The 18,056-nt window shown below is 39.4% G+C and overlaps 1 protein-coding gene and 1 non-coding gene across 3 annotated transcripts in view; one reads left to right on the top strand and one right to left on the bottom strand.

Annotated features, from left to right (window-relative positions):
* The window catches only part of Virma (vir like m6A methyltransferase associated), a 63,255-nt gene that overhangs the window by 9,755 nt on the left and 35,444 nt on the right, over nt 1-18,056 (bottom strand). The window contains exons 12-19 of one of the 2 annotated variants that reach the window (XM_051160285.1): nt 16,285-16,378; nt 15,607-16,151; nt 14,860-15,095; nt 13,604-13,856; nt 10,624-10,841; nt 6,700-6,832; nt 1,296-1,448; nt 708-868 (exon numbers count right to left, since the gene is read on the bottom strand). In XM_051160285.1, the coding sequence (XP_051016242.1) occupies nt 708-868; nt 1,296-1,448; nt 6,700-6,832; nt 10,624-10,841; nt 13,604-13,856; nt 14,860-15,095; nt 15,607-16,151; nt 16,285-16,378 (1,793 nt within the window). The remainder of the gene's footprint in view (nt 1-707; nt 869-1,295; nt 1,449-6,699; nt 6,833-10,623; nt 10,842-13,603; nt 13,857-14,859; nt 15,096-15,606; nt 16,152-16,284; nt 16,379-18,056) is intronic. The other variant, XM_051160292.1, reaches the window with a different exon arrangement.
* LOC127208032 (U6atac minor spliceosomal RNA) lies at nt 11,323-11,443 on the top strand. Its single transcript, XR_007833049.1, has one exon. It is a non-coding gene; the product is annotated as a U6atac minor spliceosomal RNA (small nuclear RNA).

Below are 18,056 nucleotides of genomic sequence, written 5' to 3'. Positions count from 1 at the left end.
AATCACAAATTCTAAGACAGCCTAAGCTACACGAAATCTTATTGTCAAACGAACCACCACAAAAAAGTTTTATCTTCGCTAAGCTCAGGATCAAGTCAACCTTGTTCTGCCAGTCTGTTCTCATGCAATCTGTATGCCAGGCACTGCATGTGTATTTTTAAGTTTTTTCTTAAAAAGCAAAGCAAAGCAAACAAACAAACCAAAACCTATAAAATACGCAGGGTGTAGACAGCCTGCAAACTCTGGAAATTTTACTATCTCACTCTTTAGAGGAAAACAAAAACAAAAACAAAAACAAAAAAAACCAGCTAGCATGGTAGTACACACCTTTACTCCCAGGACTTGGGAGACAGAGGCAAGCAGACTGCTGTAAGTTCAAGGCCAGCTTGGTCTATAAAGGGAGTCCAGCACAGCCAAAATAACACAGAGAAACCCTGTCTCGAAAAACTAAAAAAAAAAAAAAAAAAAAAAAAAAAAAAAAAAAAAAAAGAAAAAAAACAAAAAAAAAAAAAAAAAAAAAAAAAAAAAAAAAAAAAAAAAAAAAAAAAACAAAAAAAAAAAAAAAAAAAAAAAAGAAAAAAGAAAAAGAAAAAGAAAAAACAACACAACAACAACAACAAAAAAAAACCCTTTCTTGACCCAATCTAGACTTGGGCAGCCATTATTTAAATACTCTCTTCTTACACTCATATCCCTGCCTGCTGTACCTGTTGTTGAACAGATTCTGGAGAGACTCTGGGGCTGACAGTACTGGCTCTACATCCTGGTCACTGAGGGGCAAAGGGTCACCAGATGACTCCAGCATCTGCTTCAGTCCAACCACGTTATCCAACAGGGAATCCAGACTGTCATCATCTTTCGAATGTTCCTGGACACAAGCATACGCAATGAGAAGGTGCAGCAGACAGACTCTGTGCACTTAGGCCCTAATCTACTGACTGCAGAAAAAAAGGTACAATTACATCCCACTGAAAAATGGGACACCATTTACAAGTCATCAACTTAATATTAAGCATATTAAAATAAAACAAACATCAAAACACTTGTCATTTTAAATAATAGTAGCAGAGGCATCCTGCATTCAAAAATAAACAATTCAAACACCCCGTCCATTGCCTACTCATTAGATAACACAATGAAGAAGTGCACTCCAAATTATTAATCCCAAGAGACACCTAGTGGGTATAAATGCCCAGCTAAGAGTTATTTAAAAAGGTCACCACAGAAAGCTTAGACAATCAAACTGAGAAGGAATGCTGATTTTATTACTATTTTTTTTCTAGTTTTCTTTTTACCAAAACAAGCTTCTCTAGGTCAAGGAACAAACTCTCTGGACTTTCTTCTTTGCTCTGTAGAAGCTGTTTTAACTCTGCAGCATTAATACTCATCGTCCGGGGCGGGTGAGCTCCCTCTACCTCCATGAGACCACTATCATCTCCACAACAGCCCTGTAAATGTCACACACAAGTTAAATTTGAGAACACAGAAATCTACAAAGACACTTCTAAATTTACTTCAGCTATTTGCTATGATGTTCCCCTCAATGTTAAAACCTTTTAAACAACTCAACAAATGACTTGTTTTTAACTGAATGTAGAAATGTCTTGAGTAGATTGGTAAAAATAAACAGGTAAATACATATTTAAATTACTGACACATATTTCTCAAAAATTATTTAATTGCAAACACTGGCACTTAGAAGGACAGATAACTGAAGTATGTTTGAGAGGTAAGAAGATGCTTACAAGAACAGAGAACTGAAGGAACCAGAATTTCACCTCTGAGCTGGGCATGGTTGCGCATGCCTTTAATCCCAGCACTCGGGAGGCAGAGGTGGATCACTGTGAGTTCGAGGCCAGCCTGGTCTACAAAGCGAGTCCAGGACAGCCAAGGCTACACAGAGAAACCCTGTCTTGAAAAACCAAAAAAAAAAAAAGAATTTCACCACTGAAGCTAAGATAGGCAGTAAAAACAGCAACTATCACACATAAAACCTGCCAGCCTGGAAACAAGGAGTTTCTACTTTAAAAGCATACATATTACTATACAGGAAAAAAGATGTATATTGGAGAGTTATGTATACATACCAAACAATAGTGGCAAGTCTGTCTAACACTCCTTGTTTTAAATAACTCAAAATGAAATGTCTCCACCAGTCCTGATGCAAGATTTATATATTTTTTATGTGAGTTTCCCTAAGTTTATGTATACCATGTGTGTGCGGGTAGGACCAGAAGAGGGTGTCAGACTCCCAAAAACTGGGGTCACAGGCAGCTGTGCTGCTGCAAACAAGGTCCTCTGCAAGAGTAGTGTATACTATTAACCATCTCTCCTACCCTAAAGCTTTAGTTTTTTGGTTTCCTTTTTTGGGTTTGGTTTGGTTTGGTTTGGTTTGGTTTTCAGAGATAGGGTTTCTCTGTGTAGCCCTGATTGTTCTGTACTCAATTTGTAGACCAGGCTGGCTGAGAACTCAGAGATACACCTGACTCTGCCTGCTGGGACCAAAGGCATAATTGGTATAAACATTTAAAATTTTGTTTGGAGTTCATAACAATTGTCTTATAAATGCCCAAATGTCAAAAGCTAAATACATATTAAAAAAAATAAATAAATAAGGTCTCAAGAAGCCCAGCCTGGCCTCAAACTCACTGTGTAGCCACTGATGGCCTGGAACTGGTCCTCCTGCCTCCACTTCCCAGTTGCTAAGACTAGAAGCATGTGCCATCACACTGGGCTATGGAATGAAAAAGTATTCTATACACAACCACTCTCGATCTGATAGCACGCCTGGGGGAGCACTTGCTCTCTTCAGAGAACATGAGACCGAAGAAGTGACTCACACCGTGCTGAAAGAGGACATTGGCTTTACAGAGAAACCAATAAACCACTGGACCTACAGCTCTACTGCTCTGGGAGACAATGGCGAATTATCTAATCCATGTGTTGTTAGGGAGAGATAAACACAGTAAAACAGTATACTAAAAGAGTAAGGTTCTACTCAGACTATCCTCTAAAGTTATAGTTTATAAACTAAAAGACTCTACACATCAGTCCCTAAGAAGCCAACCCAAGCAAACCAGTTTGCTGATTTGTTGGTTTATTTGCAGAGTTTTACACATACTAGGTAAGTGCTCTACAACTGAGCTATATTCTCAGTCTCTACAAAGTTTTTAAAACTACAACACTTAAGCCGGGGGCAGTGGTGGCGCACACCTGTAATTCCAGCACTCGGGAGGCAGAGGCAGGCGGATCTCTGTGAGTTCGAGGCCAGCCTGTTAGGAGAATGGACTCCCAAATGTTGTCCCTTGACTACCACATGCATTCTACACACATACACACAAAAAATGTAATTTAAGAATTACAAAAGAGGAGGAAAGAATCAGAAAAAATATCTGAAGAAATAAGGCTACATGCTTCCCAAATTTTAACAATATACTGATTTACATTTCCAAGGGACTACCAAACTTCAAGTATGATAATTATGAAGAGATCATATGTAGGCACAAGGGCCAATCTGACTGACCATCCACATGGCTATTAAATGACTAACAAGTGAATAGTACATACATGTAGGTGTGTTCGACATACGGTGACTCATGTGCTGTAGGACGCAGCAAAACAGGTGAGGTTTCACCACATTCACAGAAAGGTGCACATTTTAAAACACAATATTTTAAAACACAAAAATTATTTATTTCTGGAACTGTCTACTGTTGGAACCATGAGTGAATCAGTTTATCTAGAACTTCAGAAAACAAAAGTATCAAGATCAACAAAACTGACAAACATGTAAATAGAAAATAACAAAAGAGAAAAAAAAAGGAGTACAGAGGGAAGGCTGAAGCAGAGCACCAGCCTAACATGTCATATCCGCCCCCTCACCAGGAACAATACCAAGCACCACACAAAAGGAATGGCTCAAGTTACTAAAATCAGGAACAAAAAGGCAGATACCTTACCAGATATTTTTAAGTTTATAAGAAAATACTAGGAACAATTATATGCCATCAGATATTGAAGATGAACACAGACAAATATATTTCTAAGAGGTTAAGAAACCTAGGCTTAGGAAACTCTGAATAGACTTAATTAAATTAGTATCTTTAAAGAAAAATGGGGCTCATGTCAGCAGATTATTCGCTAAAAGTGAAAACACAGAGAAGAGAGGCATAGCCCATGCGCAGGGATGGCACACAAAGCTTTCCCCAAAAGAAAAGCCCAGACCCCAAATGGCTTCGTAAGCGAAGTGTATCAAATAACTAAAGGATTAATAATCTATGCTGAGCCGTGGTGGAACACGCCTTTAATCTCAGCATTTGGAAGGTAGAGGCAGATGGATCTCTGTGAGTTTGAGGCCAGCCTGGTCTACAGAGTGACTTCCAGAATAGCCAGAGCTGTTCCACAAAGAAACTCTATCTCAAACAAAACAAAACACCAAAACAATTAAAAAATTTTTTTAATTTAAAAAGTATTTAAAAAAAAACTTCACAAACACCCAAAATGTAAGAATGAAACCTCTTCAGTTTACTCACTGAAGCCAAAAAATCAACAGAAATGACAGTTATAGACCATGACCCCTTATGAATACATATACAAATATCCTCACAAAAGAATCTGGCAACAACACACATAAAAAGGATCAAATTGGACCAATCCCAGAAAAATAATGCTGGCTTAACAATCAGAAAACCCAGTCCACTTAAAATAATATGGAGAAAACTCATGTGTTAATCAAAATAGAATCATAAAAAAGTATTTGGAAAAAAAATTTTAAAAAAAAAATTGGTAAAATTCAACAACCTTTTGTGATTTAAACACGTAATTATGTAGCTCTGACTAGCCTGAAACTCACTATGTAAGACAAAGTAGGCTAGCCTCAAACTTACGTTATTCCTCCTCTCTATGTCTGAGTACCAGAGCAAAAACATGTACACCACCAAGGAAAAGCAAAAATTTTGCCAACAAAATTGGAGGACAAGGAGGGAGGGGGGAACAGGAAGATACAAGTGAAGGGATAACAATTGAGATGTAATCTGAATAAATTATTGAAAGAAAAGAGAAAAAATGAAAAAAAAATATTGGAGGACAATATCTAGAAAGATAACAGGCAAGATGGGTTAATAAGAAGTCTTATAAGTTACATACATAAAAGAAACACACTATCTGGACAGTGGTGGCGCTCAGAAGGCAGAGGATCTCTGAGTTAGAGGCCAATCTGGTCTACAGAGTGAGTTCCAGGACAGCCAGGGCTACCCAGAGAAACCCTGTTTCAAGGGAGAGGAACAGGGGCATGGAGGGGGAAGGGGAGGGTGAGAGGAAAGGGATGAGAAGGGGGAGGGGGAAAGAAGGGAGGAGAAACATACTAATATCTTTACATTTTTCTCATAAAATCTTTTATTTTGTAATAACCTGCAGTAAAAAGATCCCTTACAACTTTCTCTACACAGTAATCTTAAGTGTGATCTGAACTTCTTTTTGTTTTAATGATGTACTTATTTTCTGTTTTGCCTCCATGTTGTCTGTGTGAAGATATCAGATCCCCTGAAGCTGGAGTTACAGAACAGGTGTGAGCTGCCATGTAGGTGCTGGGAACTGAACCCGGGGCCTCTGGAAGAATAACAATGCCCCTAACCATTGAACTATCTCTTCAGCCCCCAAGAACTGAACTAGTGTTGAAAGTATATACTGACCCACAAGATATGTACATGGACCCACACTTCCTGGGCAATATTTCTCTCTTTCTCTTTGTTTCTTGTTTATTTATTTCTGTTTTTTTGTTTTGTTTTTCAAGACAAAGTTTCTCTGTGTAGCCTTGGCTGCCCTGGACTCACTTTGAAGACCAGGCAGGCCTCGAACTCATAGTGATCCGCCTGCCTCTCCCTCCCAAGTTCTGGGATTAAAGGTGTGAGCCACCACACCTGACCTTTGTTTCTGTTTTTCTTTTTTGTTTTGTTTTGTTTTTTGCTTTTCAAGACAGGGTTTCTCTGTGTAGCCCTGGCTGTCCTGGACTCACTTTGTAGACCAGGCAGGCCTCAAACTCACAGAGATCCGCCTGCCTCTGCCTCTCACGTGCTGGGATTAAGCGCATGCACCATCAGGCCTTGCTAATTTCTGTTTTTCAAGACAGGGTTTCTCTGTGCAGCTCTGGCTGTCTTGGAACTCACTCTGTTGACCAGGCTGGTCACAAACTCAAAGATCTGCTTGCCTCTGCCACCCAAGTGCTGGAATTAAAGACATACACCACCACACTGGGCCCCCAAGACAGGCTTACTAATGGTTTCTGGAATATGGAAACCACTATAGAAGGGTAATAATTAAATTTGAATAAGCATGAGCAAATGTTGGACATCTTTTGGATAACATGCCACTTTACCAGGAGATGAAAAAGGCATTACTCTGTTTCAAGATATTTTTTAATTGAATTTAGCCTGCGACCTTTGTAATCACATTTGTAAAGAAATCAAATAAATATAATAAATGCACAGAACTGGAGAAATGGCTCAGAGGTTAAGAGCACTGACTGTTCTTCCAGAGGTCCTGAGTTCAATTCCCAGCAACCACATGGTGGCTCACAACCATCTATAATGTGATCTGATGCCCTCTTCTGGCCTAGAGGTGTACGTGCAGCCAGAGCACTGTATACATAACAATAAATAAATAAATAAATATAAAAAATAAAAATAATAAACACACACTTACCATTGCATCAGCATTGAGGATCTGTCTCATAAACTCCAGAGACACGGATGCAAGCTCGCCTGTGTCCTTACTGAATGTGTTGACTACTCGCTTCAGCAAACTATGCAGAGCACTACTATTTTTCCTTAAAGAACTGAAATTAAAGGAAAAGCAGACACATTAAGAACTGGAGATAAAATAAGCCAGATGTGGTGGCCTCTCACCTGTATTTTCAGTTCTTAGAAGGCAGACATGAGGAAAGATTTAGGCCGGGGTTCTCAACTTTTCTAATGCTGCAATATAGTCCCTCATGTTGGGACCACTGTGAAAAGACTGTTTGATCGTCAAGGGGTAGTGACCCACAGGCTGAGAACCACAGCTCTAGGACAACCAGGGCTTCAACATAAAGCTCTCTCTCAAAAGGAACCAAGACAAAACAAGACAATAATGTGTCAAAATGTTAAGTTAAGATTAGTGCTAATGGGGGGCTGGAGAGATGGCTCAGTGGTTAAGAGCACTGCCTGCTCTTCCAAAGGACCCGGGTTCAATTCCCAGCACCCACATGGCAGCTCACAACTGTCTGTAACTCCAAGATCTGACACTTTCACACTAATGCACATAGATTAAAATTAAATAAAATATTAAAAAAAAAAAAAAAGATTAGTGCTAATGTTAAGATTAGTGTGAGAAATAAGTATCTTCAGAATCTAATTTATTTCACCATTTAAAAAACATGTTCACAGGGCCCAGGGGTCCCGCTCAAACTAAGGCACCAGCCAAGGACAATACAGGAGGTAAACTTTAAACCCCTTCCCAGATCTAGCCAATGGTCAGAATATTCTCCACAGTTGAGTGGAGAGTGTGATAGGACTTTCTCACGTGTTCTGGTGCCTCACATTTGACCATGTCCCCTGGAGGGGGAGACCTGGTGGCACTCAGAGGAAGGACAGCAAGTAGCCAAGAAGAGACTTGATACCCTATGAGAATATATAGGGGGACGTAATCCCCCCAGGAACAGTCATAGGGGAGGGGAATAATGGGAAAATGGGGGGGGGGAGGAATGGGAGGATACAAGGGATGGGATAAACATTGAGATGTAACAAGAATAAATTAATAAAAAAAAAAAAAAAAGAAAAAAAAAAAAAAAAAAAAAAAAAAAAAAAAAAAAAGAAACAATAGATGCTTTCTTTTTTTTGAGTCTATGTGATGAGTTATTTATTGCTTGGGGGACCATTTCTGCCTTTCTGGAATAAAGATAACCTGATCATGGTGAAAAAAAAAAAAAAAAAAAAAAAAAAAAAAAAAAAAAAAAAAAAAACATGTTCACAGAGCCCTGTGAGTTTGAGGTCAGCCTGGTCTACAAAGAGAGTTGCAGGACAGCCAGGGCTATCACACAGAGAAACCCTGCATTGAAAAACCTTTAAAATATATATATATATAACCAAAACCAATCAGCTCATTATAATCTTCAATTAAATCTTTTTCTGTTCCTTTTTTCCTCTCTCTCTTGTTTGTTTGTTTGGGGTGGGAGCTCTCACTATACAAAATCTTTCTTTTTCTGTTTCTTTTTTTTCCTCTCTCGTTTGTTTGGCTTTTGTTTGTTTGTTTGTTTGTGGTGGGAGCTCTCACTATACAGGGCAGGCTATCCTCAAGCTCACAATCCTCTCACCTCAGTTTTCCAGGTGTGATGATCACAGGTATATATCGCCATGCTCTGGCATTTTCTAAAAGCTTCCCTCAAATACTAAACTCTCAAAACCTAACACAAGCCTCTTGTAAGTTCCCTAATTAAATTTCTTTCCATGATGTGAGGGTTTCCCTAACATAAGAGGGTTAACACTATCTCAGAGACCAACCTGGGAAACCTAACTTAGGAGTTTCAAAGAATAACAAAGGAAATCAAAGGTCTAGAGCAGAGATCAATGAACTTCTGCTTAAGAACCAGGCAGTGCCCGGCAGATGGCACACACCTTTAATCCCAGCACTCAGGAGGCAGAGGCAGGCAGATCTTGGTGAGTTCGAGACCAGCCTGGTCTACAAAGCAAGTCCAGGACAGTCAAGGCTACACAGAGAAACCCTGTCTCAAAAAAACAGAAAAAAAAAAAAAAAAAAAAAAACCAAAACAACAAAACACCAGATGGTAAATATTTAGGCTGTGTGGGCTATATACAATGAAGGTGGTACTACTGCAGACTACTGGCCCAGTGGGGACTGGGCTCCAGCAACACCTTATTTGCAATGACTACAGAAAACTGGACTCGGCCTACAGTTTAACAACCCCAACACACAAAGACTTTTGCACTAAAAAACCCCCTTGGTGGATGTATTGGGTGATGTTGCTATGTAAAATAATTTGTTGCTCAAAAAGATAAATGAAATTATCATAAACTCTAACAGCAAATCTAACATTCACTGTACACCCAAGAGAAATGACAGTATATATGTTCACATAAAAATGTGTACAACATTCTTTGTAGTGTACCAAATTTCTATCATAAATAAAGAGATATGTGAGTTATGAGGTATACAAAAAAAACAAAACAAAAAAGTAAAACAAAAAAAAAACCTTGGTGTGAGTCTAAAATCCTGATCTTAAGTAGTCTATGCACTTAGTTTCAACAGAACTTCAAGGGCAAACCATTTCAATATTCAGTTGTCTTTTAAGCTACACCATAACCATAACCAGCCAAATGGAAATAAGTATGATATTAGCATTAAACAAGCGGTGTTTCCATCTATAAAACGGGCCAGGTTGTGAGATGCCACTGTGTAAGACACATATGCATGGTAAAGCAACATAAATGGGAGAAAGATCAGCTCTCTGCTCTTGAGAACTTTTTGGTAGGGTCAGATAGAAAGGCATGACAAATAGGAATGAAATCAGACCTTAAAAAAAAAAAAAAAGATGATAATGAAAAAAAAAAGAGGATCAAAACTAGATCATTTCAATTACTAGGGACCACATAAAACCTTAAGCAAATGAGTTATATTTGTGCGTGCTGTATCAAAAACCAGGGTCTGAGCTGGGTGTGGTGGCGCATGCCTTTAATCCCAGCACTTGGGAGGCAGAGGCAGGCAGATATCTGTGAGTCTGAGGCAAGCCTGGTCTCCAAGGTAAGTCTATGACAACAAGGCCACACAGAGAAACACTGTCTTGAAAAAACAAAACAACAACAACAAAAACACCCTAGAGCCTATACTGAGCATTTGGTTCATTGCTATAATCCTAACACTCCAGAGGCGGAGATCACATGTTCTGGACCACCTTGGGCTATAGAACAGTGGCTTGTCTCAAACAACCCCTAAAACATCAATAACAAAAACAAACAAACAAACAAACAAACAATACCTAATATTTTAGAATGTCTTATAGGAAAACAAACAAACAAAACAAAACAAAAACTGGCAAAGCCACGGCATGGTGGCAGGTGTTCCTCATCCTAACTACTCTGGAGGCTGAGATGGAGGAATGAAGCAAGGAGTCCGAGGCCAACCTAGGCAATACAGAAAGGATCCATGACAACAAAACAACCCTGATGATGTGAAGTTCCGGTGAGGCTAAGAAGTCACTGGAGCTCTAACACACTGCTGAAGGGAGGTACTTTGGAAAACAGCTTGGCAGCTTTCAATCAGGTTCAATCAGGTTAAATAGGCTATCACATGAGCCAGTAATTCCACTGAGACATCTAGCCAAGAGAACTAAGTTTTCAGGTGCACACAGAAAGAAACCCTTATGCAGACTTGCAACAGCTCTATTCATAAGTTTCAGAAAGTAGAAAACAACTCAGTTTGAAGAGATTTTAAAAGTCTATCACTAACTGGAAAAAACTGTGCCATACACAAATTTTTTCCTATGAAAGAAACCATACTTTCAACCTTCCGTAGTAAGTACAGATTAACTAAATGGGGGGAGGGGCCCAGGATATTAAATTCTGCAAAGCCTACCTTTTTAAGTGAAACAATCCATAATCATGCTCTGCAAGAAACATCATCGTGCGAACACACGTCAGCAGACAATTATAACTGCTTTCGGAGTTAGCTAGAGTCACCAGCAGGCAGTCACAGATCACAGTCATCAACTCTTTACTCGGTAGGGAGTTGGAGAGCTGTTCAAGCTCGGAGACAGGACCTTCAGAAGGGTTTGGCAAAATCAATGCAATGTCCTGGGGGCGGGGCAGGGAGAAACATGTGCAGATGATTATTACCATCACCCTCCACTGTTATTTCTGAACACACACCAATTCATGTTTAGTAACAATCTCATTAAAATTTAACTGGTGGGGGCTGGAGAGATGGCTCAGCACTGGTTATTCTTCCAGAGGACTAGGGTTTGATTACTAGAACCCACATGGTCACAAGCAAATGAAACGCTAATCCAAGGGGATCTGACGCCCTCGTCTGGCTTCTGCCAGTGGCAGGCATGCATGTGGTACACAGACATGCATGCAGGCAAACCAACCATACATGTAAATAAAAAAGTTGAGATTATTGTTATGGTCCCACCCCAAACATAGAACATATGCTCTTTTATAAAAAGTTATTGTAAAAATGTATATGTAAGGAAATAGACACAGTATTTTCCTTCATAGTATTTTTTACCTTAAAACAAAACAAAAAAAAAAAAACCTTTAAAATTTTATCTTCTATTTGCAAGAAAGAGTTTAGCATTGTCTTTGGCAAGGGCAGAGGAGTCACATGGGCCTAACAACATACATACAAGGTCAGGCATTACCAGCTACTTGTCGGTATCTACCTAGTTTTAATCTTAGAAAGTCAAATGCCACCATTGTTGTCTCTCTCTTGTGGATCATAGCCTCTGGTTTCCATGTCATTTGTGTGGGAATGAACACAGTATAGATCATGAAGCTGGGAAGGGAGTTGTGTAAGGGGAAAAGAGGTTTTGAAGAGGCCTGGGGAGTATAGTACTACATGAGATGTGAAGATGAAGTGAAGACTAATGCAGGCAAAGGACACAAACACAGGCGGGAGGGTGGCCAGAGAGGAGCAGAGGAGGAGGGCTGGCCACCCGTTCCTAGACAGATGGTCCTACATCCATGTAATTGCTGGGGGCACCAAGTGGACTCAGTGGGTTAGGAAAAAAGCAACATGTAGAACTGGGAGATAATAGTGCTAAGGAGACAGACTTAGAACTGGGGTGACCTGGTCAGGAAGGTACAAAGGTGATGGGTGGACCTGATCAAAACACATTATATGTGTCTATGAAAGTCTCAGACAAAGAATTGAGCTTGGCAATTTCAATTTTAAAATGGTTAAAAGCCCTTGGTTGTAAAATACCTTAAATCAGTCTATTATTCACTAACTTATACTCTTTTTAGATTATAGAGGAATATAACATTATGTTAGCATCTAGAAAGAAATACATAAATAATATATAATATTATATTAGGTTATAGAAATAACTATTTTCTTTCTTTCTTTTTTTTTTTTTTTCCATGTATAACAGCCTTGGCTGTCCTGGACTCACTTTGTAGACTAGGCTGGCCTCGAACTCACAGAGATCAGCCTGCCTCTGCCTCCGAGTGCTGGGATTAAAGGCATGCGCCACCACACCAGGCTCTAGAAATAAAAATTTTTAGCTGAAATTTTAGTCCACTTATCAATATTGGAAACTAAAGCTTCATAAGAAGAGGTGACTAGAGCAAAGAAGCTTTTTAAAAAGATTATTTATTTATGTATGTGAGTGCTCTACCTGCATGTATACCTGCAGGCCAGAAGAGGGCATCAGATCCCAGCATAGATAGTTGTGAGCCCAGGCAGTCTTCAGTAAATGTCTCCCTCTGCTTTTTATACTTTTAAAATTAAAGTTTCCCAATATTAAGCAAGTCTAGCTAACTACACCTAAAGAAACATCCACTACTCATTTTATGGAAGTCAACTGGGCTTTCAGGAATATGCAAACACAGATTTGCAGCAGATGGAAAACGTAATGAAATCTGAGCAAAAAGGGCAGCTCTGAATGACAGCTGAAAGGAAAGAGCAGCGAGGTCAGCAGTCATGGGACTCAAAGTGAGTACTTAATAAACACCAATCACAGGCGCCTTAAACTTTCCAACCAGGTCCACAACTATAGTCTCCTACTTCTGAAACAAGTCACATGCAAAACAGTTTCTGAGTCTTCAATGTAACCAAATCACGCGTCCATCATCCAACACAGGCTTTCACTGAAAATACTGTCTGGGGGAAAAAAAAAATCACATGTGCTGACTCCGTGGCATGAGCATTTAAACTAGCTAAAATGCGTTGACACATGGAAATGCTCTTTAAAGATCCCTAACAACAAAAGCAAGATGCTTGTCTCCTAAGACAGCAGGAGAAAAGCGGTGTTAGAGAGCAGCTGGAAGCATCACTAAAGCTGCAGTGAGTCCTGCTGTTCAGCCTCTGTCCACACAGAGCAGCCATGGCGGCACGCACTGTAACCCCAGCACTTGGAAGATGGAAGGAGGAAAATCAGTCATTCTAGGTCAGCCTTGGCTACCTAAAGTTTGAGGGCAGTTGGGGCTACAAAAGACACAGTATCAAAAACTAAGCATACAAAAAAGATATCCAAACAAAAGACCAACATAGAAACAAAATTCAGAGTTATAAAATTGAATATAATAGGGAAGGAAAGTACTACAGTAAATATAATTAGCTATAAAAAGTATTGAAAAATTATCACAAAAGCCATTACCCAGGTTGGCAATATTAATACAAAAGAAAAAAAATCTCCACATAAAGAAAACAATAATGCACCCAGTCAGCTCGCTTTTCCTCCACTTACCAATTCCTGAACAACCCAGGCATAATACAGATGAGCAAGCTGTATTACTTACTATGAACAGTACTATTACCAGCCAAGACTTACATCAAGACAGCACTTAAGCACAGATTAACACACACACTGACAATAAAAAACTATGAATACCTGGTCACAGAGAGACTGCAAAATGGATGTGACATATTCCACACACTGCTGGCGAATAACACTGTCCCCAGGAGACCGTACCAAAGCTAAAAGATCCTGGAATATCTCTGCATATCTTTCATCACCTTTAACAGTTCCATTAATCAGATGCAAAATAGCTAATTTACAAGCTTTGTGTGAAGCCAGAGCATCAAGAAGAGCAAGCAACCTGGTGGTTTGGCTAGTATACTGTTTTTCTTTATCTTCTGAAGTGCTGAAATAAAATTAATATATTCAGTAAACAAGGTTCTTGATTTTAAAGGTATCATTTAATATTTCTATGTATCAATTCACACAAATTGTGCATAAAATATACACCTTATTCCTTTGATATAATAATTTTTCTGGAAGTTTACAGTCACTGTAAAATTTTATCAATTCAGGTTTTCAATAATATGCTTCAAGTCAGAGGAGTTCTTTATATTCACCTTTTAAAAATGCAAAACTTAGGCCGGACCTACCCCCCCCCCAACACATATGTAGCAGATGTGCAGCTTGGTCATCAGTGGGTCCCTAACAATGGGAGTAGGGCCTGTGTCTGACCCTGTTGCCTGCCTCTGGATCCCTCTCCCGTAGCTGGGCCGCCTTGTCTGGCCTCAGTGGGAGAGGATGCACTTAGTCCTGCTGCAACTTAAGGCTCCCGAGTGGGTTGGTACCCTTTGGAAGCCTCTCCTCTGGGAAGGGGGGTGGGGGGGGGGAAATAGGGGAGAGGGTGTAAGGGTGGGACTGGGAGGAGAGGAGGGAGGGGGCTGGGAACAGGCTGTAAAGTGATTAATAAAATAAAAAATAAATAAATAAATAATTTTTAAAAATGAGAACCTGGAGCAAGAAGGTAAAGGCACTCATGGAACAACCCTAATGACCTGAATTCAAGCCCCTAGGATCCATGTAAAGAAGGAAAGAAAAAAGCAACTATATAAAGTCCTGACCACACACACATGAGCATGTACATGCACACATGCACACACTACACAGTAATAATGAAGTAAGTAAAATAAACCCCCAAACCAAGACCTTCAACATGACTTATATATGAAATAAGATAAAGTCTTCTAAAGAAAATGATTTACATATATTAATTTATGCATGTGTGCATGTGTATTTACACATCCATGTGCTATGTAGGCTTACTAAGCCCTAGTTTCTAAACTATGTAAAAGAGGGTATCTGTGTCAAGAGCAACTTGAAGAAAACTTCTTAAGGTAGAATGAAAATACCTTTGCAAGTCTTCTACAATCAAATCCAACACAGTTCTCATGATCAGAAGAGCAGTTGGAGAGGCAAGGTCACACAACTGAACACAAATACGCCGTAACATATGTTGAATGGGCTGGCAGGTTGTGCCAGAGAAAGAACGAACTATTTCTTGGAGCAACTTTGCTTGAACATGAAGGTGCATGCTCCACAATTTTCGGGTGTTGAGTGCCACTGATATATCATGTGGCTCAATAACCTGTTAAAAAAGTATAATGTGTGTGTACATAGATTTTTAATATTTATTATAGTCGCAAAACAGTTCAGGAAGAACTATTATAAAAAGAACACCTTTACTACATGCTTAAGACGTAATTCGCTATTACACAATTCAACAATTGTTTGATTCCAACAGGTCTAAAAAAATAAAAAAATGAATTGTTCTCAGGTTGGCAGTCAGTGAGCAGAGTCCATTGGTGAAGCAATCTAATTGACAAATTCTAAAACACGATAAAGGGGAGAAAAAAGATGTGAAGTAACAGGAAAATATGAGTACAAGTACACATAACATCACAATAAAACTGACTTTCACAAAAGGTACTTAAAATGTTACCCCACGCTTCCAACTGGCTTCGGTTTCATCTCCCTCAACTCAGTTACTCTGTCTCTGGGGGAGGAGGATGAAGGCTTGCTTGGGTTTGACCAGCATCCCTGGCTTTCTAAGGAGCTACTGCAGTCATTACAAGATGCATGTGATATGGAAGTGATACCTGCGTGGTCTGCATGGGCAAGGGAAGAGGCAGCAGCTCTGAAAGGAGTATGAGTCCAGAGAAGAAGCCTTCCGGAACCTTCAAGATGGAAGAGAGAACTTCCTTTAACATTAAAGACCACGTATTATTGGCCAGGGTCTCTTCAGAGATTGTAAGCTTTTCATTAACGCCTTGTGTAAAAGTCAGTAAGATATCAATGATATCATTCTGAATTTTCTGTTCATCACTATCCAAACGACCTGAGAGAGGGATAGAGCACAGGAGCATGTGTAAAGTAACAAGTGCTGAAGGAACACGCATGTCCTTAAACTCAAAGGATCCACCTCTCAGAAGCTCCGTCAGCATAGTTTTAAGAAGAGTGAGCGTGCAGCGAGCCATTGAAATAGTAGTAACTCTGTGAAGGGTAGTCCCCATGTTCACATGGAGCCTCCAAGGCTGCGTCAAAATACTGTTCAATTTTTGCAGAACCCGAATAAAGGTGTCCATTCCTTCAGCAGAAAAAAGCTGAATAACAGCAAGGTTCCATTTCAGGTCTTTCTGTTGACCTTTATGTAGGATAAGGAAATAATAAGAAAAGTCTAATTACTTATAATAATCAAGAATATTTTGAATATTTAATAAATGATATTTATACTTGGATTAAAGTATGGCAATTTCAAAGAATATTAATTATATTACCTTCAACAGGAGGTGGTGGACACGCCACATTACAGAGAACACGTAAGGCAGTGGTAAGGCCAACTCCTTCTGCAGTCATTAAGTTATCAATATTCTTTAAAAAATAAAAGCAGACAAGTTAGTTAAAAATATAGGCTTCTAGAGGCAGAGTAAGTGCTGGCATGTGCAAGGCCCTAGTTTAATCCTCAGCACAGGCTCTAAGTATACACTTTAGCATGTTGTCATGTTTTAAGCATGAGAAATCTGGGTGTGTGGTGCATACCTACAATGCCAGCACTCAGGAGGCTGACCAGGTAGGACAGTTGTGAGTTTGAAGCCAGCCTTGGGTTACATAGTGAATTCCAAAGCAGCCAGGGTTAGAAACAATACCCTGTCCTGTCTCAAAAACCACACAAGCAAAAAGGACACAAGTATTAAAAAAAAAAAAAAAAAAAACCCTAGCACTAAAAAACTTTACATAAATTATTTCACCTTAGGTACATTTCATTTTTTCTTATAATTTTCAGTTTTTAATGATTTGTTTATTTTTATTTTATGTACATTGGTGTTGTGCCTGCATCTGTATGTTTGTGAGGGTGTTGGATCCTCTGGAACTAGAGGTACAGTGGGTTGCCATGTAGGTGCTAGGAATTAACCTTGGGTAGTCTGGAAGAGCAGCCAGTTGTTCTGAGCTGCTGGCTCATGTCTCCAGCCCATCACAGGTACATTTGTACTGCATGATATGTAGAGAAAATCAAATGCAACATACTTGCATGTTTCAAGTACTAAAACAAAGTAGTAAGTAGAAACCTATAACCCTTTGCATTAAGAATTTAGACTAATTCTTTTTATCTATATACCCATTTTATATTACTTTCTCTTTACAAGTAAAGCAACACCTGTACTGACAAGTGAGCTCTATGTTTTGGGGTTTTTGTTGCTGTTCTTTTTATCCTGAGCGCAGGATTCACTGAGGTGCCCAGGTTAGCCTCAGACTTTAACTCTGCTCCCTCTGCCTCATAAGTGGCTAGAATTACAGATTCTGGCACCACTGTGCCACAGACTGTACTTAAAAAGCCGCAAGTTACTAAACCTCCTTCAAGCTTTAGGGGAAATCTTGAAACACTTATATTCTAAATAGCATTTGTTTTTTAAAATGCAGACACTAAGAAGAGAGAGTATAAGAACTGTAATTGTTTTTGTATTTAATACCAGACTATGTTTTGTTTCCAAACACAAATAGTTTTGTTCACATTTTGTAGCTTTCACAGACTAACATTATAAATAAATTTATAACTTGAAAAAAATTACATTCATGACTTAAAGTATTCCAACTTCTAAGTCCCAGGGTATTAGCTTTAAAAAGGAAGAAAAAAATCCAGCCTCCCTCATATGCTTCTATTTTCCACTGTCCTTTCCCCTCACCTTTTTTCTTATAGTTCTACAAATTACTGAGACAACAAGAAATCATCAACTGTGTTAGGTGTATCGTAGGACAAGGGTTACTCACAGTATCAAAACTAACAGGGAAAGACTTGAACAGGATGTAGCGGTGCGTGACTGTGACCTTGGCATGGTCACCTGGCATAGTCGTAGAGAACAGCCTAAGCTCCAGAACTAGAATCAGGCTGACCTCAAGCTCGCCAGTGAACTAGTGATCCTTAGAGGTGTAGACCACCTCACCCTGTTTACACGGTGCTGGGAATGAAGTCTGGGCCAACACGGCCAGCGGAGCTTCCTCCATGCACTGTTTGCTTTGAGGCAGTGTCTGCTGGTTTCACTCTTGCAGTCCT

Source organism: Acomys russatus, chromosome 2 (assembly GCF_903995435.1).
Source record: "Acomys russatus chromosome 2, mAcoRus1.1, whole genome shotgun sequence".
NCBI classification, from domain to species: domain Eukaryota; kingdom Metazoa; phylum Chordata; class Mammalia; order Rodentia; family Muridae; genus Acomys; species Acomys russatus.
This window is presented reverse-complemented; position numbering and strand designations above follow the sequence as displayed.